Source organism: Lemur catta, chromosome 11 (genome assembly GCF_020740605.2).
Source record: "Lemur catta isolate mLemCat1 chromosome 11, mLemCat1.pri, whole genome shotgun sequence".
NCBI lineage: Eukaryota > Metazoa > Chordata > Mammalia > Primates > Lemuridae > Lemur > Lemur catta.
In genome coordinates this window covers 47,242,396-47,269,248 of record NC_059138.1, presented here as the reverse complement: position 1 = coordinate 47,269,248, position 26,853 = coordinate 47,242,396, and the positions used below count along the sequence as shown (strand labels likewise).

The window sequence follows — 26,853 nt, the reverse complement described above, 5'->3', positions numbered from 1 at the left end:
ACCCCATCTCTAAAAAAAATAGAAAAATTAGTCAGGCATGGTGGCACACACCTGTAGTCCCAGCTACTTGGGAGGCTGAGGCAAGAGGATCACTTGAGCCCAAGAGTTTGAGCTTGCAGTGAGCTTTGATGATGCCACTGCACTCCAGCCAGGGTGATAGCGGGAGACTCTGTCTCAAAAAAAAAAAAAAAAAAAAAATACATTTTTACTCTATATTTTCTATGTTTACATATGTTTAGATACACAAATACCATTGTGTTACATTTGCCTACAGCGTTCAGTATGTAACATGTTGTAACAAGTTTGTAGCCTAGGAGCAATAGTGCCATGTAGACTAGGTGTACAGTAGGCTATACCATCTAGGTTTGTGTAAGTACACTCTACAGTGTTCATACAATGATGAAATTGCCCAACAACACCTCTCTTAGAACATACCGCATTGCTAAGCAACACATGACTGCACTTCTTGTGAATAACCACACATATTTGCAGGATAATTGGCTGTGTGTTTTACACTGACTTAGCTGATTCACGCAGAGATCAAACCCACAGCTGGGGCTGGATAGATTTTCCTCTCTAACCAACTTGTCTAACCAACCCATTCTCAACTGTTTGAAAATAAAACAACCCTGATAGTTAAATCTTTGAATCACTAGGAGACTTGGCAACATGAATCCATCATTTTTGTTGCTGGCGTAATGTTCTCCTGCCTAGCTTTGATGAAGGGTAATATATAACAGTAGCTCATAGCATAGGGTGTAATTATATGATATAGCCCCACAGCTTGGATGTGTTTTGAAGCCTGAGGCTAAAGGCCAAACTCACAACCTGCTGAGGAAGGCAAATAGAGTTCTATAGCTCCTTAAAAGTCACAAGTGCTGAAAGGGAATTTAGATGGAGCTAATTACTTATTTTGGGACTGTCAAGAAGCCCTGGGGCAGTCAAATTTACAAGTTCTAGGAATAAGAGAATTATAAGTGAACAGAGTTATTGAGCCTTGTGAGTTTTCAGCTGGTTGTGAGTACAGGTAAGTGTATGGCAGCCCTGTTTGAAGATTGTTAACTCTTTTTATGAATCATTTAGTTGCAAGAAATCATCGTACTTCTAGAGGGAGTTTAGAAGGCCCTTCCATTTTCAAACAAATAATGTTGCTCCTAAGGTGAATGGGAAAAGAGAACAACAATATACAAAAGGGATGGAGAAAGGCACACTCTGGGGACTGCTATGCAATGTGTCTGGGGCAATGAAAAGAAAGAGGGAAAAGCTAAAGATGAATCCCAGATTTCTTCTGACTTTGGCAGGCAATTGGAGAACGGTATTATTTATTGATGTGAGAGTATTCATAGGTTTGAGGGAAACATGGTGAGTTAGTTTTGTACCTTCTGCCTTTGAAACCTGTTCAGTAGGTAACTCAAAGTTGGCAAATTGGAGCTGAAATTCAAAAGAGAAGTCACTGCCGCTATCAACAACTTGTAATAGTCGTCTGAGAACAGACACCCAGAGTATGAAATATGGCTGAAGTCATTTACCAACTCTATGGCCTTATGCACGCTCTATAAACTTTCTAAGCTTCTGTTTCTGTAAAATGAGTATGATAATAGTAGCTACCTCAAAGAGTTATTTTGAGGATAAAATGAGAAAATGATCATATACTCATTGGCATAGCACTTGCTTCATTCCAGTCATTTAATATTCTTCCATCAATAGGCAACAGAAAGACAGAAAGGTACAGAGGCATGAGTTTCAAAAGTATGTATACTATATATAGTTTATACAAAATAATATTTATATCCGCAGTACTGGTAGAGCCTGATATCTATTTAATAATCGGATTGGAAGTAGGTTCTTTACTCCCGTTTCCTGCTGCAGATCGCATCTTTAAATGGGGATGATGTTGACAATGCTGACTAAATGTTTTCTTACTATCATTTCTGTCTACTTACCTCTTGGCTTCTCTAACAATATTTCTGTGTGTATGTGTAGCTCAGACAGGTGCTTTTTTGCATTATGAATTCAGTTTAAGGAATTTCATAAGAAAAATCTTATAAAATTGAAATCTCAAAACTTAGAGTGCTGTGTAATTCAGTTTATTTCAAGAAGTGCATTGAATCATCCATCATTTTTTAACATCATTTTCCTGTAAGTATCCTTGATTGGCTCAAGGAAACTTGCTTTGTTGCTAAATCTTTTCTCCAGTAGATTATAAGGGAGACATTGTCCTTAGCTTCCATAAATGCCAATTTTATGAGCTTCTCTTAAGAATTCAATGAAATGTTCTATTTAAAAAGAGTTTGTCTAGTATCTCAGGTCCACTATGGCATTCTGACATTTTCTCAGGTATTCTCTCTCTCTCTTTCTCTCTCTCTCTCTCTGTTTGAGGTTTTTACTATAATTTTCTGGGGCACTGGGATTTAGTTTAATTTTCACTTTACAATATCCCATTATAGGTTTTAGAGTCAACAGATCTGTTTGACCTGTGGAGAATAATGCACCTTAATGTTATTTAAATATACTTACATCACTATTTACAGGTATTTTTTCCTGACATATCTTTGGCCACATCCACAGTCAGGAAGCAGGCCCTAAATGTGTTCTCATTAAACTTTTTTCATACCTAAGCTCCACTATCACAATTTTTCATTAGCTGACCTGTTCAAACTAAACACACTTGGACTTGATCATGTTACATGGTCACGGTGGATCTATAAATTTATTTCAGCACTTTTTTAAACCCATGAGCTTGAAATTCTGAGACTAGATTAGTTAACAGGATAAACTTTGAAGGCAGCCCTGAGTTCAAGCTCCTGCTTTGCCTCTTTCTAGTAATGTGACACTGAGCAAGATACATAACCCCTTCTATCCTCAGTATTACATTTACAAAGCTGGAATGATTAAAGTAGGTACAATACTAAGCTTGTGGTGACAATTCTATCAGACAGTGTGCATAAATTTCCTGGCCTTTGGTTAGGACCTATTAACTGCCAGGTACCATTATTATTTGTATTAAAGTATATTTACTTAAAATTATGGAATAGCAATTGTTAATCAGGCTATTTAAATTGCTATTGTTATTTTGTAATGAGGCAAGAGTTACTATTGGTGATGTGCAAAAGAAAAAAAATCTGAAATGACAACATAATCCAACAAATAATCCAATTTCCTCTATCCTTTTTGCTTCATTGCTTGCCTTCTACATAAATAGCACTGAATGGTCCTTTCCTAATACATGCGTGCTTTGATATAACTTTGTAAATATTCCATCTAGAGAGAATGTCTGAAATGCTGAATTTCTCTAACCAGTGCATGCACAGGGTGAGTCATCACCCTTTTTGCTGGATGGTAGTGTTGTCATTATTATGGCCCCCACTCAAGCTCATGGGGCCATATTCATTATACATTCATATTTTTCTTGGAAAGTTCAACTTAAGATGTTTTTTTTTTTTTTTCCTGAATATTAGAAGTCTGCCAATGTCATTCTGTCTGTGGCCACTGTTATAAAAATAGATATTTCAGCCAAAATAACTATGTGGCTTTAATGTGTACAGTGTTTTCATAATACTGAAAATACTACAACAGGATTTTTTTTTTGTCCAGATGTATCAACAGCCTAAAAATAAACTGCCTTCCTTAGAACACTTTTATGTCACTAAAATTTAAAAATATTACAAGGCTCAAGTAATTTGGTTAAAGATACTTAGCTATATAGAGTATAATCATTATCCTGAAAGTATAGTTACCATAGCAAGATTCATTTCTCAAAATATTAAGGTAATTTTATTAAGCCCAATAACTTTGTTATTAAACTTAAGAAAAATGTGTTCTTGGTGGTGATTTTGATATTGGTAGTGGCCCATACTAAATGAATTTATACATATATTGCTAATACCTCCAACTGAAAAAGTCACTCAGTGTTATCATTACCACTTTGGGCTAAAGGAGACCAAAACACGGGTATTCAGTCTTGCCAGATACAATGTTTGCTAAAGAATTAAGGAGCACAGCACAATGAACGTGCTTTATGCTAAATTAATTTTCATCATATTAATGAGTTGGGATTTCATTCTTAACACCTATGTTCTTGCGGATTGTGATATTTTTAAAAATCTCTCTTGTATTAACATTTCTCACAACAGGAAGTTATATTCAAACTAGACACACACAATTTGGAGTCTGGCAGACTGAAATGTCCATTCGATCCTCAGCAACCTTTTGCTTCAGTAATGACAGGTAAGATCAATGACAGGCAGTTCTTACCTTTAAATGATTTTCTGAAGAGGTATGTGTTGACTAAACCACATTTTCCTATTGAGCTGGAGATAATTTTGGATTAATCTTCCACCAGCTATTTGGTTCCAGTATTTTAGTGTCAAATCTTTCTATACTGAGCAATCAATTATCACTTATCAATGAGGTGAGGCCATAGTAATCCTTAATATTTGCATAGTCACTTTTTAAATGAACTTTTGATTGAATTCTTTGTAATGCAAAGGGTACATTAGTACTTGTTCTATAATTTTATATATAGATGTCTGGGATTTCTTTATACTAAGCCATGTCCTTATTTGGCTTAGCATATAAGTTAAATTTAGCAATTCCATAAGTGGGTAAATTAATAAATGAAATTAATCAAGCTATAGCATACAGATAATAGGTTATAACATTTTTTTCCTAATTTCACTATAACCTTATTATATTAATGGAAATGTGAAATTTTTGCTAGCTCAGTTAGTCTTCTGTCGCTTTGTGTACATCTTAAATTCTCTTACGAGATGACAATCTTGTTCAAAGAACGCAGTAGTATGTGGTCTGAAGTCTGTTCAGAGGAATGTCGGCAAGACCTCTGAATTTCAGTCATTATAAGGACTCCTTTTGTCTTGGTTTGGTTCATGACTTTAGTCTCTTTTTATTTAACTTGTCTATCAAGTGTTTGAATAGAGGATAAGAGTGAAGCACCATGACATTTTAATTTTCACTTAGTGAGACCTAGTGATTTTGCTTTGAAGTGAAAGCGTATGTGTGTTTTGTGTTTTCTGAAAATTATATGACTAATGGTTAGTTATTATTCTCAGAAAATGAGATAGATGGTCTGTGATTCTGATCTTCCAAGTGGGGTTGACACAGACTTAATAAAAAACAATAGATTGTAGGCATTGGTGACCCCTTTTAGTAATCCTTAAGTAATTTTCTATACAAAGAAGACAGTTTTAAAGCCTGGATATTCAGACCTAATTTTTAGATTGAAACAGCCCATCTTTTTTCTAACAAAACATTTAAATACCTGCATTTTTATATGTTTCAAAGTGATGGCTTGCTTCCTTTACTCTTACCATTTTTATAATGCCTTTGTTGTTGTTGTTGTTGTTTTAATTTGCTCCACAATGAAATATTGTTATTTACCTGTTACGTTTTAGGGAAATGCCTTACAAGGATGAAAGCAGAACCATATGTACATCTACTTTACATAGCTGGATTTCTCTCTCTTGTGTGTGTTTATTTCTCCTTTAGAAGTTAGCTATTGTCATGATTAAGGTTGAATTGTCCCAAATAGTCCAGTGAAAGTCATATTTAGATGGATATTAGTCAGGGATCCCTTCTTATACAAGGCAGAATTTTAAAGATATGTTCCTGAGTAAAATTCAATTTCAATGATAAAATAATATCTTTGTTCTCACATTTAGGCATTTAAAAATTCTAAATGCTCTGTAGAGATTAGCCATTTTTTAAATTGTTTTATTAAGTGTATCCCAAAGTAGTTGACTAAAACGGTCTAGTGAAATACCAAAGGTTTAGCTCTCAGAGGGGCAATATATACTTCTGCACGGACAGCCTTCTTCCTGCCTTCCTTCCCCACCCCATCCAGGGCTCTGACTAGCATTAGGGAACACTGGTCTCTGCTCCCATCCATTCCTCCTCCATCCTTTTCTCTCCCCTTCCTTCCCTCCTCTTCCTCCTTCTACTCTCCCTTGTCTCCTTTCTCCTTCCTTCTCACCTTTAACTTCTCCCCCATCCTCCTACTTCTTCCTCCCTGTTCTCACCTTCCTTTCTTTCCCTTCTCTTCCTTCTCCTGCCCTATTTTTTTCTTTTTTCTCCTTTTTCTCTCTCTCCTTGCCTCTTCCTCCTCTCCTCTCTCTCTCTCCCTCTCTCTCTCTTTCCTTCCTCTCTGTTAAAACATGGACATGCACTTTGCACAAATAACAAGACAAAGAAGTTTGGTATGCAGTAATGGTAACATCATTCCCTTTTCAAGAATTCCTGTTTATCAGAACTGTTAGAGACATGATTAGCTACAAGGAATGCAACATGCTATAATTACAAAGAATGACTTCAGTGCTGAAAGCTCCCTTTCTGCAGAGGTTAGGCAAAGAAAAGTTGTGGTCATTGAGGTTGTGTCGGGTTAAGTAAATACTAATTACACAATTCATCCTTCATTATGGCATTTAACTTTTAATATTTTTTGTCTTGCTACAAAGAGGAACTCCTAATTATGATATTTCTTTTAATTATTTGTAGGCAGGAGGGAAAGAGGAAGAGCATATTCAAAGAAGTTGCTGAAGCATGTGCAATTATTAATTCAGAAAAATTTGGACTCTTTTATATTCAAATATCTAGTATCAGCTTACCAAAATTAATTGAGTTATTTTTTCTTCAACTAAGCTAACTTTTCAAAATCTGAAAGTGAAATTTATGAAACAACATATTCTGATCTTAAGCAATAACCATCTTTGTTGTCATTCTGTGAAGTTTGTATATTTTAAATGGTATCTATTGTAATACCCTTAGAAGTCCAATGTATTTTTTTCTCCCTCTCAGATGAGTACCTCTACTCTGGAACAGCTTCTGATTTCCTTGGCAAAGATACTGCATTCACACGGTCCCTTGGGCCTACTCATGACCACCATTACATCAGAACTGACATTTCAGAGCACTACTGGCTCAATGGTTAGTAATTTTTTTCAGTTTTGATTGTTTTGCCTTTGTTTTTGGACAGATAAGCAGCTCATTATTATTCATTCAAATGTGTTTGGGATAATTGGTTTAGCTCAACATTATAAAATACATTTGAAATAATTCCACACTAAGTTAGAAAAATTTCTAAAACCTTTGTGTGTAAGGCAATATCTGATATTTATTGAGTGTATGCTAGGTCCTTACATTATTCTATGTTTGAATAGATAATTTTAATATTCACAGTGACATATAAGATATAGTATTATTTTATGCTTTTTAAAGATGAGTAAACTGGAACAGAGAGAAATTAAGTAATTTGGTCAAGGTCTTACAATTTGTCAGTTGCAGAGCATTCAAGCTGGCAGTCTTACTCCTGTGGTGTGTGTTTTATGACTAAGCCATGTACTATCTATTAGCCCAATGAAAAGGGGTAACTGCAATGCTAACTTCTGTTGCTTGAAAATAATTTATATTTGGGTTAAGACATGATCCTCAAAAATTTTAAGCATATTAAGATTGACATAACTTTGTCTGATTACTATTTTAGTTGGGGATCATAGAGGATTTTGAGTTTAAAAAGCAAACAATCAAAAAACCCAAGAAACTTCATTTATTTAATTAATTCAAGGAATGCTACAAGCTCCTCCCCCATCTTACAGCAGATCATATTTTATCATGATTTTCTTAGGTTTTCTAGTTAACATATGACTTTATTCCATTGCATGGCAGAACAACATAGCACTGCTATTTAAGCAGTGAGACGTTTCTCATTCCCACCATAAATATTGGGCTTTAGCGAAGAAGGGCAGGATAGAGATTTCTAGGGCTATCTCTTTATCCGTCAGTGTCATTTAAGCAGTAACAACATAAACAAAAGGGAAAACACTTTTAAAACATTTCTTTAGTCCAAACCTGCAGATCTGTTTGTTTACATAATAATGTGATCTCCATTGGCCAAAATAGTATCCTTAACAGGTACTCTTAGTAGGAAAAACAAATACAGAATCCCCCCAACTATGTGATTACCTTACCACATGCAAGGCAAAACCATATTTTTGTCATAGTGAGATTTTTTTTTTTTGGAGTTATTTGGTTTCAGAGTAACTTAATAGATTTCCCCTGTAGAAAAGCTTAGATATCTGTTTAGGTAAAAAAATATATCCTTATCGCTTGTAAATAAAATATAAGGTTTATACTTTCAGTCTTGGTATGGCAAATATCATCACATTGCTACTCTTTTAAAAGCTTATTCTATTTTTTCCCTTAGCTATGACATGCTCCAAAAGAAGTTTGCAGCATTGTTAATATAATAAATATAGGAAATATGTATTCAACTATTATTTGCCTAGGATGATATTCTTAATGCTGTATGAAGAGAATTACAAAGTAGGAAGCCTTTGAATTAGTTTAACATTCCGTTTATAAACAACTTTTGAGGCCCTAGTACCTACTGGATGCTATTCTACCCAAGGTGGCTGCACAGATAGATAGAGGAAGGCTGCTGACTGCATGGATGACGAATGCATGGCTCAGCCTGGAGCATAAAGAGAGAATGGGAGATTAGGCAATAAAGCTGTAAATATTATCCTGAAACCAATGGAGAGCCATTGATGGCTTACATTTTAATCAGGGAGTTAGACATTTGTTTTTTGTTTGTTTTTTTTTAAGGTAATTTAAAAAAATAGTATATTTTCTAATAGCATGAGAGGCATAGCATGAAGTGAAGACTAAAGGAGAATGAATACAGAGAGAGAAGAGGCCACTACATGAAAACTGTAGACTAGACAGAAACAAAGGTAGTGGCAATGGGGATGGACAAGAGAATATACAGCAAAAAGTATTTGAAAAAGAAGATATTAGTTTGTGAATAGAAGAATCCAAAGATTTGATGCAGAGTTCAAGAGAAGATTTGGATACGGGGGAAAACTTTGCCATTAAAGAAGCAGCCAGTAGAAAGGGAAAAATTAAAGGCAGGAGAAAAGATACATGTTAGAAGAAGTTTCAATGAACTGAATTCAAGCAAATGATTAAGAATTAGGAGATTAGGAATTCACATTTATGGTTTAAGTCATTCAAGGCAGATTGCTTAGTGGTAGAAAGCCAGGGTGACCATATGACTGGGTTTTCTCAGGACATTTCTAGTTTACTTCTGTTATTCTTTTACACTCAAAACTGTTTTACTTTAAACAAAAATTATACCTCTATTTCTGTGAAAATTAATTATCTGTGTTTAAATCTTGGCTATCTCTTATTGGTGCCCTTGGTCAAACCTTTCTGTGCATTCAAATTCTTTGTATATTAATATGGAATCAGTTAAGAATAGTATCTATTCACAGAGTGTCATAAAGAGTAAGTTAGATCATATAGGAAAGTCTTTTAGAAGACTATTTTAAGAGCTGAATTAGTGTCAATATTATTATCATCATCATCATTATTCCTGAAGGTAGGAGAGATAGGGGGTGGGACTAAAACCTGAATGCCCTGTGATTCTGTGCCATCTCTTTAGCATTTTAAATTATTGACTAACTTTTCCTTCTTTTCTGTTACACTTCTTAATTCTGTCAGCTCATTCATCTTTGTAGTTTCAACTGTTTCCTGTGTTCCAAAGTTTCCTAAAACTATATTTCCAGCTGTCTTTTATATATAACTAAGTGACCTTAAGAAATATTTATTTGGTCGTCTTACATTTCCATCTCAGATTAAAAGAAAAAAATGATTGTTTTACATGGGAATAAAGATATCTAAGCCTTACCTTTGATTGTGCCATTAACTCGCTTTGAGATTTTTACAAGTTTTTGACTGACCCTTTACTTTAAATGGATCTAAAATATAAAATCTCATGAGTTTATATATCTATCTATATATATATAGATAGATATCTTTTTTTTTACTTTCCAATGTGTCCTTCAGTACCTGTTTCCTGATTTTTATCTATCTTAACTTTCTGAACTTCATATACTCAGTTACCTTGGAGTTATCTTTGATTTCTTCCTCTCTTACATCCCCTTTATCTAATCTATTCCTAAGAATATTTGCTTCCTTCTTAATATCTGTTGGCCTTGTTCTTTCTATGGCCATCATCTTCCAATAGGTCTTCATTACCTCATCTCTGGTTAATTGCCACTATTTTATTGTTTACTAACTAATCTCCCTATCTCTCATCTCTTTCCCTTCAAATTTATTTTTATATAGCATCCATGCTAGTTACTACCTACTACCTTAGGCGCTTTAAAAGAGCTATTTTATTTACTGGTATAATATTGAGAGAATTGCTACTTGCAATTTACATTTGTTATACTAGAAATCAGATAATAGTTCAGAGTTAAACAGCTAGTGGAGGTGACATTGAAACTCAGATATGTATATCCAGCTCTAGACACTGTATTCTTTTCGTTGCATGATACAGTCCATCAACCTAAATTCTGCCCTTTTGACTACACATGCCCTGCTCCTTCAGCCTTACTACACACATGGTCCGTATGTACCTGTGATATTGGGCAACAGCAAACCAAGGATGCTGGTCTGATAGTAGGAACTAGGAGAAATAGAGGAGGTGGAGTTAGGCAAGCAATGGAGGAGACCTAGGCATTCTGGCTGAAGCCAGGGAAATAACAAGCAACAGGTCAGAATTTTGCTGAGGAAAAGACAGACCAGAGTTAGAAGAGCACAATGCTTTAGGAGACCCAGTCGGTCGAGAGTTCCTTCATCTACAGAAACTAGAGCAGAGCAAGAAGAGAAATTATAGAAACTATTTGATACGCTTATAATGAAGAGAAACCTGACAGGCTAAGACAAAATATTGGCTTGCTCAGGAAACATTTCTGCCCTTTATTAGAAATGGCCATTCTCCAGATATATTCAGCCTGTGTTCCAGAGACAGAGTCAATGGTGTCATCTGTTTGGAGTCAGGAGTGTGAAGAGAGAGAATACAGATGAACTGTGTGAATTGTTGAGAATGAATGCTATCTCAGACAGTATCTTATTTAACCTCATATTTTACAAATTGAGAAGTAGCATGAAGAAGGGATGTTTCCAAGCCTCCTAGCTGCTAAGCCCATCCTTCCATCATGATACTAAGCTTCTGAGAAGAGTAGTGTATCATGTCCTTTGAGTCTGGAAGTGTGGCTGCCTTTTTTGGTGGCAGTTATAGGAATAAAGATTTTGTTTCTGCCTTAACATTGGACCTGCCACCACACAGTTACTGACACAAGCTACTTCATGTAAAGCTGCCCTGTATGTTATGGTAGATACCATAGACACTAGCCACATGTGGCTATTTAAATTTAAATTATAGCTACTCAGGAGGCTGAGGCAGGAGGATCCCTTGAGCCCAGGAGTTCAAAGCCAGCCTAGGCAAGATAGAGAGATCCTGTCTCTGGAAAAAAAAATTAAATTAATTAAAATAAATTTAAAATTTGGTCCCTTAGACGAATGATCCAGGGGCTACCATATAGGACAGCACAGATTTAAAATTTCCATCAACGAAGTAATTTCTATTGGACAGGGCCAGTTTAATGTATACTTGTTTATTAATTATGTACAATAGCCTACAATGGTATAATGCAACACATTTGTAAATTTTCTTTACTATCTATTAATACATAGCATGTGGATATGAAACTCACCACTGAGTTTTGTAAGGTTGTTACCGGCTTTTAAAAACTGACAGATATTTAATATTTCAAATGATGGGGTCAATGTCAATGTCTTTTTTATTTCTCCTATATGTTATTATGTCAGTGTATTATGTATTTCTAGAGAGTATGAGAATTTTTTTGTTAAACTTTGCTTCCTGTACTTTACTTTTCAGTTTAAATTTCTATTTTTTACTTATATGAGATGAACTAAATTCTTACAAATGTAAATGTGATATTATGTTTAGTTTAAAAAATACAAAAATTAAATTAATTTACAATTGAATATTAACTCTTAAGATGCAGATTCTAAAGAATTATAATTTTTTAATATGATGCTACATAAATGTTTTCTAAGTCTATTTTATCACTGAACTACTTAGGGAGTTTAAGATTCTTAACACATGTGTATATGCTAAATTGTGTTCTGTGTTCTAATTGGCATTAACCAGAATGAGATCAGCTAACTTCTCTAATGACTACTTAATCCAGTTTTGAGACTTAAAAAAGTATGAATCCTGATTTCTTTTCTGAGAGACTAAGCCACCTATTACATACCTTACCAGGAAGTTAAAAAATTGCAAAGATAAAATACGGTAAGAAGTTCTAGATGAAGACTTAAATGGTTCCACAGTTTCCTTTATCAACTTAATCTTAGAACACATCAAGAGATAGGAATACACGTACAAGTTAGGGTGATTACTCAAACACAGTTGATCTTTTGTTGGAATTTTAGGATAAAACTAAGAAGTATGACCACTTGGAAAATGAAAACAAACAATAATGCCTCAGACACACGCATATGTTTTTGTTTTCTTTCCTGGAGTAGATGAGAACTTTTGTTTTAAATTTTCATTTTTAACATATGGAGGCAGTTTTCATTTGAAGTTTCTCTTGGGGTGCTTTGTTGTCTGCAAATTCTCCTTCCACATGAAACGAAAAGATTTAAAATATAATAGGAAAAAGATATTATAAGAAGAAATAAAAGGAAATTAGGAACTCACTATCTATTAAATCACAGGGTAGGTATGCTCATTGGTGTGGCAAGAGAGTCATGGGGAGAAATGAAGGTGGTGTTGTACTGCAGGCCACATGGGTTTATGCCATTTTCATTTGGCAGTGCGTCTTGGTGTCATGTTAGAAATTCATTTGTGAAAATGCATGATTTCAAACTCCATTCCTATTAGGGCATGTGTTTCAAATGCCAATGGGGAAAAATGTGCTATAATAAAGCCCAGGTGCCTACTGGTATGACTTTAAATTGTTTAATTCAACAACTCTGCACTGATTAAATGATACCTATTTTTAGCCAAATTTGGCAGCAAGTTAGGAAAGACTTTCTATCATAAAATAATAATATGAGTGTTCTAAGACAGGACCTCAATGGAATCTGCAAGAAGAAAACTCTGTATTCTTGCAACTTATATTTGTTTTTTAACTCTTAAGTATGCTTATTATTTAAATCACAGAATAGAGTACTATTTGATACCATTTTTTTCATAATCAGATTTCTTTGTATAACGAACATTTGGACATTTGTCTTAAACACTTCCAACATTCCCCTCCAAAACAATTCTCTTACAGTTCTTATAAAAGAAGGAACATTTAAGAAACAGTTCAATAAAATAAAAAATGACTAAATAAACACAATAAAACCATTTTTGTTATACATAATTTGAAAGTTAAAAGAAATGCCACTTGGAAAAGCATCTATACTACTTTCCCATTAATGTCATAATGAAATTTCAGAAATGTAGACTGATGTCATAGTCTACCTTTTGATCATTTCAAATGTCAATACCTGGCAACAGTTAGATAATGTTATTCATCTCCAAAGGAGGTTTCTTGTGCATTTATGCAAGATAGCAATGAATTGCCATATACTTATACTCCTTTTAGACCTTACACATTCTGTTCTATTTTAGTAATAGAATTGTGTTTCTGTGAACAAGTGAATAGCAATCACCTTATGTAACCCTTTTTCCCATTTGACTATCTGAGGAGAGTTTTATCAGCATCTCTCTCCTTCAGATTGGTATTTATTTTACCTGTGATGACTTTCTGATCCAAATCAATGAGTTCTCATTTTATCTTTAAAGAGAAGAGTGCATAAATTTTGTACCACTATGTTTTTTTTTTTAATTTCAGAATATTACAGGGGTACAAACGTTTTGGTTACATGATTTGCTTTTGTGCAGTTTGAGTAAAAGTTATATGTGTAACCATCATCAAGATAGTGTGCATTGTACCCATTAGGTGTGAATTTACCACTCCCTTCTTCCCCCTCCCACCTGCTTGCTTTCTGTTGAGTTTTACTACTATATGTGCACATGGGTGTTGATCAATTAGTTCCAACTTAATAGTGAGTATGAGTGGTATCTGTTTTTCCATTCTTGTGATACTCCACTTAGAAGGATGGTCTCCAATTCTATCCAGGTTGCAACAAGAGGTATTAGTTCACCATTTTGTTTATGGTTGAGTAGTACTCCATAATATACATATACCACATTTTATTAATCCACTCATGTACTGATGGGCACTTAGGTTGATTCCACATCATTACAATTGTGAATTGTACTGCACTTGTCTTTTTGATAAAATGATTTCTTTTCCTTTGTGTAAATACTCAAGAGTGGGATTGGTAGATCAAATGGTAGGTCTACTTTTAGTTCTTTGAGGTATCTCCATATTATTTTCCATAGAGGTTGTACTAGTTTGCAGTCTCACCAACAGTGTATAAGTGCTCCTTTCTCTACACATCCATACCAGCATCTGTTACTGGGGGACTTTTTTGATAAGAGCCATTCTCAATGGAGTTAGGTGAAAGCTCACAGGGGTTTTGATTTGCATTTCCCTAATGATTAGAGACTTTGAGCATTTTTTCATGTATTTACTGGGCATTAGTCTATCTTCTTTGGAAAAGCTTCTGTTCATGTCTTTTGCCCACATTTTTGTGGGTTTGTTTGATTTTTTTCTTTACAGATTTGACTTCTTTGTAGATTCTGGTAATTACCCCTTTATCAGATGTATAGCATGCACATATTTTCTTCCTTCTGTGGGTTGTCTATTCACTCTGTTGATTGTTTCACCTGCTGTCCAGAGGCTTTTTAATTTAATCAAGTCCCATTTATGTATTTTTGTTGTTGCTGTGATTGTCTTTGGGGTCTTCTTATAAATTCTTTGCCTAGGCCAATATCTACAACAGTTTTTCCAACATTTTCTTCTAGAATTCCTATAGTTTCATGTCTTAGATTTAAGTCTGTTATCTACCATGAATTCACTTTTGTGATTGGTGAGAGGCAAGGATCCTGTTTCAGTCTTCTACATGTGGCTATCCAATTTTCCCAGTGCTATTTATTGAATAGAGATTCTTTTCCCCAGTGTATGTTTTTGTCTGCCTTGTCAAGGATCATGGCTATATGAGAATGGTTTTATATCTGGGTTGTCAGTTCTTTTCCATTGGTCTATGTCTCTGCTCTTGTGCCAGTACCATGCTGTTTTAGTTACTATAGCCTTGTAGTATAGCTTGAAGTGTGGTAAATTGATGCCTCCCAATTTATTCTTTTTGCTTAAGGTTGCTTTGGCTATTAGGGGTCTTTTCTGATTCCATTCAAAGGGTAGAACTATTTTTCCTAGATCTGAGAAAAATGATGTTGATATTTTAGTGGTGATTGCATTGAATCTATAGATCACTTTGGATAATATAGACATTTTAACAGTATTGATTCTGCTGATCCATGATCATGATAAGTTTTTCCAACTGTTTAGGTCATCTGCAATATCCTTCCTCAGTGTTTCGTAGTTCTCCCTGTAGAGGACTTTCACCTCCTTAGTTAAATATATTCCTAGGTATTTTATTTTCTTTGGAGGTATTGTGAAAGGTATTGAGTCTTTGATTTGATTCCCAGCTTGACTGTCGTTGGCGTGTATGAATGCTACTGATTTGTGTACATTGATTTTGTAACCTGAAACTTTGCTGAATTTGTCAATTCCCGAATTCCCTTGGCAGAATCTCTTGGGTTTTCTAGATATAAAATCATATCATCAGCAAAGAGTGATAGTTTGACCTCTTCTGCCCCCATTTGGATACCATTGATCTCCTTCTCTTGTCTGATTGTTCTGGCTAGAACTTCCAGCACTCTGTTGAACAGAAGTGGCGATGGTGGGCCATGGTCTCCCTGTACCACTCCTTATGTCCTGGGGGCACTGGGTCCTGCCGAGCTGCCCAAGCTGCCAGTGGACGATCCCGCAAAACACCGCTGCAGAGGCTCTGCTCTCAGTGGCAGGTTCGCCTGGGAACATGACCCCACTGCAGAGGAATAGGCCCCTCAGCACAGAGCCCTCTTGTGGTTGCTATGGGCCAGAGGGGCCATGGTTTCCCGGCACTGCTCTTGTGTCCAGGGGACACCAGGTCCTGTCCACTTGTCCAAGCTGCCCGTGGGAGACTGCGGCAGCTTCACTATCAGTGGCAGGCAGGCTCGGCCAGGACCATGCTTCCTCCACAGAGGAAAAGGCTTCTAAACATAGAGCGCCCTCGTGGTTGCTATCATGGCAGAGGTGCCACAGCTACAAGCTGGCTTGGGCTAAAATTACCTTGTGGTTCCAGGAAAGGAGGAGGTGCAGAGGAAGAGGCATCTAAATGTAAGAATGATGGCTCTCTGGTCTCTCATGGCACTCACCCGTGTGGTGAGACTTTTGTGTACAACTGCTCACTGTAGTCACCCACATGGGGGAGGGGAGTCCCCCCTTACCCTTTCACTGGGCTCTGGGCCTCTCTGAATTCAGTCCATACCATGTCCTCTCTTCTGTCTCTTCCTCTTTCTCAGCTTTGCAGCCCTTCTTGGTGGGGTCCCTGGATGCCTCTGCTATCTCTCCCTGTGATCCATACTTGAGCTGCAATTGTTCTCCAACATCCTCAGTCCAGCCTTGTACCCTTCAGCTGGGACAGTCCAACAAGCCATGTCTCTAGTCAGCCATCTTGGCTCACTCCATGTTATTATTATTTTTTTTAAGTTAAGAATTCAACTCAATCATTATGTAGGTCTGATAAGATACTAATATCTTAAGGGTCATCATCCTATATGTGTAACTTATATATAAATTAAATTTAAGTGCCACAATAAATTCTACTCATGTCAATGCCCATTTTAAGCTCACATATTTGTGAAGATGAAGGAAGCCAATGTATTCCTATAATTTCTGCATAGTTTCATTTTTATCCCTTTTTGCCTCATTCTAATTACTTAAGAATTATGTATATTATTCAGTTCTTTCTACCCTTGTCCATGCATACATCTGTATTATTGATCTTGGATTAAGGAGTCTATCCGTATCCTTTTTCCTGCATACAGAATGGTAGGCTGTGTTAATTACTCTTAACCTTAGATGCTATACAAATCACCTATGTCTGTGGGAGCCCACGATAGGTTGGTATTTTTGTTTGTTTCTTTTTGTTTTTCTTTTGTTCATTGTTGCAATATCCTTTAAAGTCACTGTAAACATCAAGGCTAGGCCTTCTTAGGCACATCTTGACCATGTCAGTATTTCTTTAATCCAGAGTATAATTGATTTGAAGTGAAGAGTCATTTCTTATTTATCTTCATATTCTTCGGTTCTAATGGCTTTTCTTTTTTGCTCTAAGTTCCTTGGATATGGCAATATTTTTACATAAATTATTTTTTTTATTTTCATTAATTTGCTGAAATCCTAATCCCACATTTATAGGAAAATTTATTTCAACAGAGTTGTGCGATTTTTGTTAAAGAAAACATATTTAAATGAAAAATCAGAAAGGTTAATATCTGACTAAAAAAAGGATTTTGATTTTCCTCAGGGATCAAAACCAAGTGTTTGTGATTGATTAACAACTTGAAAGAGGGCCTGGGAGTGGGAACATTGAGTGGAATTGTTAATGGGCCTTGCCAATTTAAGATTAATTAGAAAAGAAAATTTTAAAAACCCTATGTGATTTTGTAAAATTTAACTTTCATGTAATGTTCTAGGGCCACGCCTAAGTGAGATTATCAGAAGTATGAGTCCATTGGCATTCTTAATTCCAGAAAAGAACAGGGAAATAACAAAGAATAAAGAGAAGAAGTTTGTGTGGCGATTTCCTTCCTCTCTTTTCCTCTCAAGGCTTCTCATTAAAGCCAAGAAGAGATTGGATGGGAGACATGGGGCTGATCCAGAGAGGCTAGGATGATAATGATGAAACCCCTATCACTTGGACTCAACGTTAACTTTTGTCTGTTGAAGAAGGCTATTGTGCAGCTTTCTTTATTGGGTCATTGACCAATTGCTGTACATTTGCAGGGCAGTGATTCTTCATTACTTCTGAGGTACACAGCAATCAGAACCTTAGGCAAAACCCTAGAAAAGGCAAAATTTTTCTTTTTCAGTTCCCACCAAATTCTTCTTTTCTTCTGAAACATTTTGTCTTCTCTTTTCTACTGTTTTTTCTTCCTAAATGCTCAGTGCTCTGTGCTTCTTTCCAGGTGCCTTACATTTTCTCCATAAAGTCCTTCCTTTATTCCTCAATAATTATTCTCTCTGCTTTAATTAAAAGATTATTTCTGAACTAGCTCCAGCCAATTACAGATCTGTCCCCTGGTTAATTCACAATTATATAAAACCAAGACTTAAAATGCCCAATATTTTTTAAACAAGGAGTTAGCAACCTAAATCAATCTGTCATTGATGCAGTGCAAAGGGATTTATTTTATTTGCAAATACTTTTCTACTTTACATATATTATGGTTATCGTTCCATGTCAGTGCATATAGACCTACTTCATTTTTAATAATGACATATTGCTTTTATAAGTATATGGATGTGCTCAATATTCCTGTTTATTGTCATAATAATGATTACCATCCCCATTATCATTTTAATAATAAATTGCATTTATTGAATACATTATATATCAGACACTGCCAGATACTATGCATTTTATATGTATTAACTCACCTGGTCATCTTTTCAGTTATCTTACTGGATAGATGACATTGGTAGCCTTATATTATGCATGAGAAAACTGAGGCATAGAGAAGATAAATAATTTATTTGTCTAAAGTCACCTTTCCCATAAGTGGCAGAGACAAGATGTAAACCCAGAAAGAGTGCCTCCAGAGCCTATACTGGAGTTGACTCAAGCACTATTGGTTGTTTCATTGTTTTCCCCTTGGGCAATTATATAAAATGCAGCAAAGAGCATCATAGTGTGTCAAAAGTTGGGATATGTTTATAGTTTTTCCTAAGCTCTTTATAAAAGACATTGTAGTTAAAAAGCAGTGACTCTGTCATATAGAAGGTAAATATAAAATAATATATTCTCCAGATTTAAACAGACTTACCAGTAATTTAGTCCAGTCATGTGTCACCTGTTCTGTAGAATTCCTAGAGAATTTGTTCATTACCTCTTTATGCTAATACGTGTTTCTACACTGTATCATGTTTATTTGTGTATATATCTCATTTCCCACATTACACTCAAATAGTTCATTTTTTAATTCTGCAGCTAATTGTTTTACATACAAAAAATACCAGTACTATTATGCTGGATTGTTTCAGTATCTTATTTTATTCCTTCTTTTCTTTCAAACAGGAGCAAAATTTATTGGAACTTTCCCCATACCAGACACCTACAATCCAGATGATGATAAAATATATTTCTTCTTTCGTGAATCATCTCAAGAAGGCAGTACTTCTGATAAGACCATCCTTTCTCGAGTTGGAAGAGTTTGTAAGGCAAGATATATTTATGTATTTCACTTAAAGCATATATGTATATGCATGAAACAATTAACTGTGTAATGTTGAAGTTAGCGTCCATTATTCATAAATGATAGGATACATTCATACTATCCTGTTTGTGTAATTTTTGGAAACCAAAAGTAAAAAAAAAAAAAAAAATCACATTTTTCAGACATTACAGTTTATTTTTCCAGTGCCTGAACTGTTGCTCTGGTGTGAGTTACACCTCTTTGGCAGTTTATTACTTGCATTGAAGAGCTATCCCTTTGCCAGTTATTGCTATTCCCAGTAAAATTGCTAAATTGTCCTGATCCCTAGATGTTAAAATGTGTTTATACAATGTTAAATAATCTCATTTTAAAATTGAAAATAACATAATCACTAGAGTAACTTAAACACTAACAGAATTATATTCTGTATTATTACCAACACACATCACACATGTAAAATTATATATCTTTATATGTATAAGTTGAAAATATGGTTAAATCATTAGCATATTAAATAATTTTAGACCATTTATCTAGATTAGGATATGAGAGAAAATGGGGTAAAGAGGAAAAAACAAATAACCAAAAATGCAAAACATTTATTTTGAAAAACACTGCAATTAGTTTTTAATATTGCCATTTTGTGTGTTACAAGTAAACACAGAAACGCATGAGGTGCTTCCATTTTGTGGCATCAAAGCTCTCATTTGATTGAATACAAGCTTTATAGAATAATGGTGCTACCAGAATCATACTATTGACTTCAGTATATTATTTTTCTGCTTGTTTTTGTCTCCACTGAAATAACTGTTTTTAAATAGACAGACACCTTCAGCAACAACTTGGTTCATAAGTGGAAGAGCTGTTAAGTTAATAAATACTCTCAGCGGGAAGATTTCTTTGGTCTTTCACAAACTTTTCATTTTCTTCCATCTGAGCCTATCACTTTTTGTTTCAATATGTACCCTCGGGCTTCTGAACACTTCCAGGGACAGAAATATAAACCATCATTGCACTTAAAAGTGCTAATGAAAACATGGCTTTTGAATGAGGCCAACTTGTGAGCCCAGATCATTCTTTACCTAGTGTCCTAGCCAATAATGCTGTCTCCCACTGATCCCCTCACCCCCAGGGGACAGACTCTCTACAAAGCATCCTCATTCTTTCGGAGTCTAAGAATTCACAGTAATTTCTCTTGAAGCCTCTTGCCCAGAGATGAATGGCGCTTGCTTGGAATAGTTGCAGTGTGTTAGTGTATTGAAGCATGGCTTATAGCAACAGTATCTTGACCCTGAAAAACTGTGCTGTGGGTTGACATTATTTGTATAAATGAGCTACGTTAAATATGTCATAAGGGATTTACAATCAATTAAACATATTTCAAGAGTTGCTTTCTGATGAACGTATAGAACAAGTGTGTGTATTGTGAGCCAGTTCAATGCTTATTTCTTGACAGATCTAATCCATATGATAGAAATTCATTTATAACAAAGTAATGTTTTATGCTAGTATAAATATACTGAAAATTAATCTTAGAGGTGGAGAAATGTATTAAAGAAAAATTTAGTTATCCCATTTATAAATTTCTATATTAAAAGTATATTCTATCCTCTAAGCATCGGCCATGAAGTATTTTATTTATATTATGAACAAACTTCTATAGAACTGAAAAGGCAGAGATAACTGTAGTAAATGAGTCTTCCTACCACAAAAAAACCTCTGAGACCACACAGCAAGATTTTGTCAGGCTATTGTTCTTGGTTAAAAAGCTAACAAATTGTGAGACCAAATAAGGACATGTGATGGATGAATTTACTTTAAAAAATAGCAGTTCTTCACTCATTAGTTTATCTCTTTTCACTCTTAAGTAAGCACCATCTTCAGAATTTCTCACTACACATATGATCCATCAGTCAAACGTTCACAATATTTTCTTCAAATGTTTTCTTTGCAATTTCTTAATTACATGCTGCCCATGTTTCTAACTTTTACTTAATAATTTAAAATTAAATTGTGGCAAAAAGTGAGTATTTTCAAGTGGAGATTTCACTGACATTAAAATGATTCAAAATCTTTTTTGAAAATGTTGATATGACCTGCAAAACAGTAACAAGTTTAATAATAAAAAACCGTTAGCATCACTGTTGCTATTATGTATTATTTTCATATAAAAAGGCACTTTTGACATTATTTGGAACTTATTATTCCTTTCTATTGTTTCTTCTCCCCCATTGTCATTATAATATAGTTTTTCTGTTTTTGACAAATAATAGCAGAATGCCTGTCTATGCTATGAAACAAAGTTGAGTTCAATAGATACAAAGATCTAAAAAAGAAGCGATATGCTAGAGAGAATTAAGAGTAAACTGTGTATACTATACTGAGTTTACAAGGTATATTGTTAACAGGAGAGTCCTACTATTTGTCCTACCAGCATATTCCCACAGAACATACTTAGAAATATTCAGTTTTGTTTTTCTTCTAGTTATTATTGTTTATTGTTTGCATTTTTAACTAAATACTTTGGCACAATAAAAAAAAAAACTGTTGACAATTTAAGAGCTCCCCACCTCTTCAGCTGCTAACAAAAAAAATGATTTTATTGACCTGTCAAAATAGTTTTATTGACCTAAGTTATTACTATTAGACTAAGTAAGATATAGTGATTGGTGGGGAGGTTTTGGTAATAGGCAGACATTACACAAAAGTGACTAAAGGATTGTTTGCAGAACTAGTGTGCTTTTTTTCAATTTTGTAACTCATTCCTTCATTATTTTATTATTTTATCACTTCAACAGCAGCAACAAAATATAAAATAATTTTGTGCAAAATGTACTACATTAGACAATTAGTGTAGGTATTATAATACGCCACTGTCTCTTCTCCTTAAAAACTCACAGTACACTGAGGGTAAGGGACATACACAAATAATTACAATACAATGTGATAGAGGCAGGAGCTGAGAACTCTAAGCAGTGAAGCTCAGAAACATTATACAAAGGAAGTGGTACTTGAATTGAGTCCTGTGGGAGGAACAGGACTACATTAAGTAAAGGAATGGAGGGCTGGCATTTCAGGCGGCGTTGTGACAGGATATATTTTGTTTATAGCTTAGCGAAATCTTGTTTTAACTGGAATTCATGGGTGTGTTTAGGGAGCAGTGTCTTTTGAGATTAGAGTGAAAGTTGGATGATAAGAGTCTTGTTTTCATGTTAGCCAGTGTGAACTCCATCCCTTAGGCAATGAGAAGTTATAAAATGTTTTAGGCAGAGAAATGACAAGATAGGTAGCTATATTTAGCAACAATTTCAAGAATGTATCTAGATGGAGAAATATTTGTGACTGGGAGACCTGTTAGGTTGTCCCCTAAAGACAATAAGAATGAAGAGATAAGGGTAAGTTTAAGAGATATTTCAGATACAATCTATGTGTAGATTTCTAAAAGATCCTTAATTCATTACCACTTTCTTATTAATTGCTTAGTGTACATAGTGTGTACAGTAAAACTTTCTGTGATGAGGGTAATGTTCTATATCTGCATATCCAACATTGTAGCCATGTGGCTGTTAGAGTCAAAATGTGATTATGAGGACAGGAACTGAATTTTTAATGCATTTTATTTCTACCTGGCTCCTATCATAGAGACTTTGATACTTCCCCTGTAGACAAGTACTCTTATATTCTTGGTAATTGTGATTTCTGGAAGATAAAGCATGGATCAGGAAAATGCACAAAGAGATACATTCTGATAATGAGACAAGAAACACCAAAAAAAGTTTACAAGCGCAGATTTTATATTTGGACATGTTGAACATGATGTGGCTCTGAGATATGCTAGCGTAATAGCCATTTGGAAATACGAACCTGAGGCTCAGTAGTGTCTAGACTCATGAATTTTGAAATCACAAGTGTACTGGTGGTTCTTGAAAGCATGGTAGTGACTGATAATACTCAGGAAAGATTTTTAGTACAAGATCAAAGGACAAGGACAGAACTCTGAATGACAATGACATTTAAGAAAGAGCAAAGTGTCTGCAAAAGCAATTGATAGGAAATGCTTGGATAGCTAGGTGGAGAACTGGACAAGTAGGTTGTCACAAGTCAAGGGAAAAGACTGCTTCCAGAAGAAAACAGTTGTCAATGATGCCACACAGCAAAAAGAGGTCAGGTAAAACTAAAAACCAGGTATTATATTTGGCAGTAAGGGTATCATTAATGACTTTTGGCTGAATAATAGGAACATTCAACTTAAAATCAAATCTAGGCTTACATCTTGTTCTGCTTCTTACTATGTCAGTTTCTTAACCTAGAAATTGAGGGCACCCATCTCTTCCATGACAATTTTACCAAGAAAATGTAAGGCTTAAATGAAATGCATTTGGATGTGATGGATATGGAGAAGAGTACTGAAAACAAGAGTGACTTAGACAGATTTCTGTTTTCAAACATGTAACAATCTTTTATAAAAGATTGACATGTAAATCATATAAATACCTGGTCATACTATAGTGATTCAAATGCCAACAGTCTCTCTCACACACACACACACACACACACACACACACACACACACATCATACATATACGTTTTTGAAGCCAGATCAACTTACTCTGCTTAGGAGTAGAAGAAGTTGGTGGTGGTGAGGGTGGTAGTATGTATGTAGTGGCCATTAGGGACAGGTTAGTTACCAAAGCTTATTGGGAAGAGATGACATTTTATTAGTTTTAAAGGCTGAAATTACTGTTATTATTTTATCTTCATTTTTTGGAATATTTGTACTTTGCGGATGGATCTTATTTGTGAACATAGTCAAAATAATTTGGAGCCATATTTAGTGAAAAATTTGTGAACAATTTCAGCAATACAAATTTTGACCAAGAGGTATGGATGGGGAGAAACCTACAAAGTAAAGATATTAACTTAATAGTTTTACATGGCAATATTGGTCAATGACAGCCTGAGAATAAGTGCCTTCATCCAAAGAATATCTTTCAAACTCAGTATGTTTATCATTGAACATGGTAGAACACATTTCCTAACAAATTATTTTTAGTAGTGTCATTATTAATATATTGTAGTCAAACTAATTACTCAGTCCTTTCAATAAGGTGCTTAGCCTTGAATGATTTCTAAAGTCTTTGCTGAGCTCTATAATTGTTTGATTCTGTGGAACAGTCAGTATTTTGAAGCACTAAGTGGTGCAGCTTGCATTCTGGAGAACTGATCTCATAGATGGTAAATTACCCAGATCTTTATGGAAAGGTATTAAATGCTGACTGAATGAAAAAGTGAAACAGCATGAAATAAACCCTCTGAAAAGATTTGTATCTATTTACTTTGCAAATTAGTATAATACCTTCAAGATACCATTATTTATGTCTGTGTGATGTTTATTGCCCAGTGTGTGTGTGTGTGTGTGTGTGTGTGTGTGTGTGTGTGTGTGTGTTCCGTGTTTCCCTTCAAGAACCGCCTTTTAAGTTAATGTATGGAAATACCAGTCCCTTCAGTGAGGCTCGCTTGCAATTTTTCACCTCAAGGGTGTTTTGCATTACTTTGGGATTCTATTCATTTTTGGAAGAGTTGTCCATTAGCTTACTTATGCTAGCCCACTCCAGATTCCAGCTGTAGGTTATGCCAGTTCCCTTTTTTGTTTGCAGTATTTCCTTTTGTCCTTGCCAGGAATTCAGTTTGGATGGCCCTTTCACATAACTTGCCTGGGGGTCTCATTAATAGCCCTTTGCTTCGATTCCACTTGCATTGTCTATTTTGATATATGGTCCTATTTGGACAATTACTGCCTTTGAAGATTTGTGTTTTTAGGCTGATGACACTTTCCTTATTTATTGATCTCTGTTGAGCTGTGGTTTTTGTGCTTACTTTCAGCGTGTCACTTACAGCCTAAATGAGAGATTTAGTGCCCACAAGTTACAGATGTGCTCTTGCTTCACTTCCATCTGTTTTCCTGTCGGAGAAATTCCTAGGAAGGGATTTATACTGTTTGCTGTAGTCTTTTTTTCTTGTTTTAATTTAATGAACTCTGATTTCTACCTGGAAAAGACTGCTTAACTTGCCTAGATTTACCTAATTTAATGTGCTAAATCTTAGAAACCAAGCTCTTCAGTATAGTGTAGTACCCAAGTCTTACATTTCTAATAATCTTTACAAGTGTTTGAAGTAGTTAGAAAAACATGTTCTCCATTTCTGTTTGCTTTGTCATTCTCCAATGGCAAATCACAAACAGTTGTCTCTAAACACTACTTTTTTTTTAAGAAAAAAATTTTTTTGCCTTGAAAATCTCTATAGCATTTTTCCCTTAAAAGCTAGTGTGTTCAATACCTGTCATAAAGGTTTGCTGTTTTTTCATTTTTTTTCTTCTCTCCCCCCCTTTGTCTTAGATGGTTGCATTTGTATATTTTGGATTCCTCTGCTACTAAGGTATCTCAAGATTATTAATAGGTGAAGTAAAAGACTCTATGTTCTTGCCTGTCAAGTTGTCTAAAATTTGTTTTGGATTCCTAAGTATAAAAAAAAGGCATTAAAACCTCTGAAAACAGTGAAAAGCAAGTGCCAATAGATCTTATTCTGGTAAAAGAAAAGGTGCCTATAAAGTTCTTTTATATAAAAAAAAACCCTGCTTACTATAACTTCAGTTTCTCAAGGAAATAAGTGACGATATATTTTTTTTTCCACATGTTAAATGTTTCTATATGTTACACAGTTATTTCTACAACTTACTTATCCTGAGTTGAGTGCCAAATATGGTTATGTGAAGATTTAAACAATTCATAGCCATTTTCTTCCTGATTAATAATATTATTATTTTCTTTCCTTTTTTTTTTTTTTGCTTTTATTTTTTAATGGTTAGAACTCTTTATTCTTATCCCAATGAACCAGTTATGTGAAACATAGTTACAGTGTTGCAACTATTGCAAAAGAAGACTCATGGGCTGGAAAGGAAAGTACAACATAATTTTCTCATTTGATTTAGTCTGCACAACTTCACTATCTTCCATTGTTCATTTAATGTATTGAAATATTTTCATTTAAGCTCTTCCTTGCAGGGTAATGACATATTTTAATACATATAGTGTACCCTTCTAATGAGGCTCTGGGGGTCTTATTCCAGGTTTCACTTCTTGTTTTCTACCACATCACGATTATAGTTTCAAGCTTGTAAATAGGCCACCCTAAGTTTGGATTATCCTTATCATTATTATCTATTTACAGAGCCTCAGGCAGATCTTTTGTTTTAAGTTTTCAAAGAAACATTTTAAAATCTGTCCCTAAAAATAACTCAGTGAAGATTGAGGCAGCACAGAGAGAAGATTGTATAATTACTGTGAGATTTATTATAAATGGATAATCAGACAATGAATATGAATGTTTGTATTGAAATAAACAGACATTAAATCTAAAACACAAAAGTACTAAATTTCCTTAATCTTTTTTGTTAAATTTGTAAAAATGGTCAATAGAATGTCTGTGTGTTTGTCTCAATGTGACAGTTTCAGTGATAGAATAAGATTTT

At 34.8% G+C, this 26,853-nt stretch overlaps 1 protein-coding gene across 1 annotated transcript in view; it reads left to right on the top strand.

Annotated features, from left to right (window-relative positions):
• The window catches only part of SEMA3D (semaphorin 3D), a 120,844-nt gene that overhangs the window by 49,650 nt on the left and 44,341 nt on the right, over positions 1-26,853 (top strand). The window contains exons 5-7 of the mRNA XM_045564787.1: positions 4,134-4,227; positions 6,811-6,939; positions 19,186-19,328. Coding sequence (XP_045420743.1) covers positions 4,134-4,227; positions 6,811-6,939; positions 19,186-19,328 — 366 coding nt within the window. The remainder of the gene's footprint in view (positions 1-4,133; positions 4,228-6,810; positions 6,940-19,185; positions 19,329-26,853) is intronic.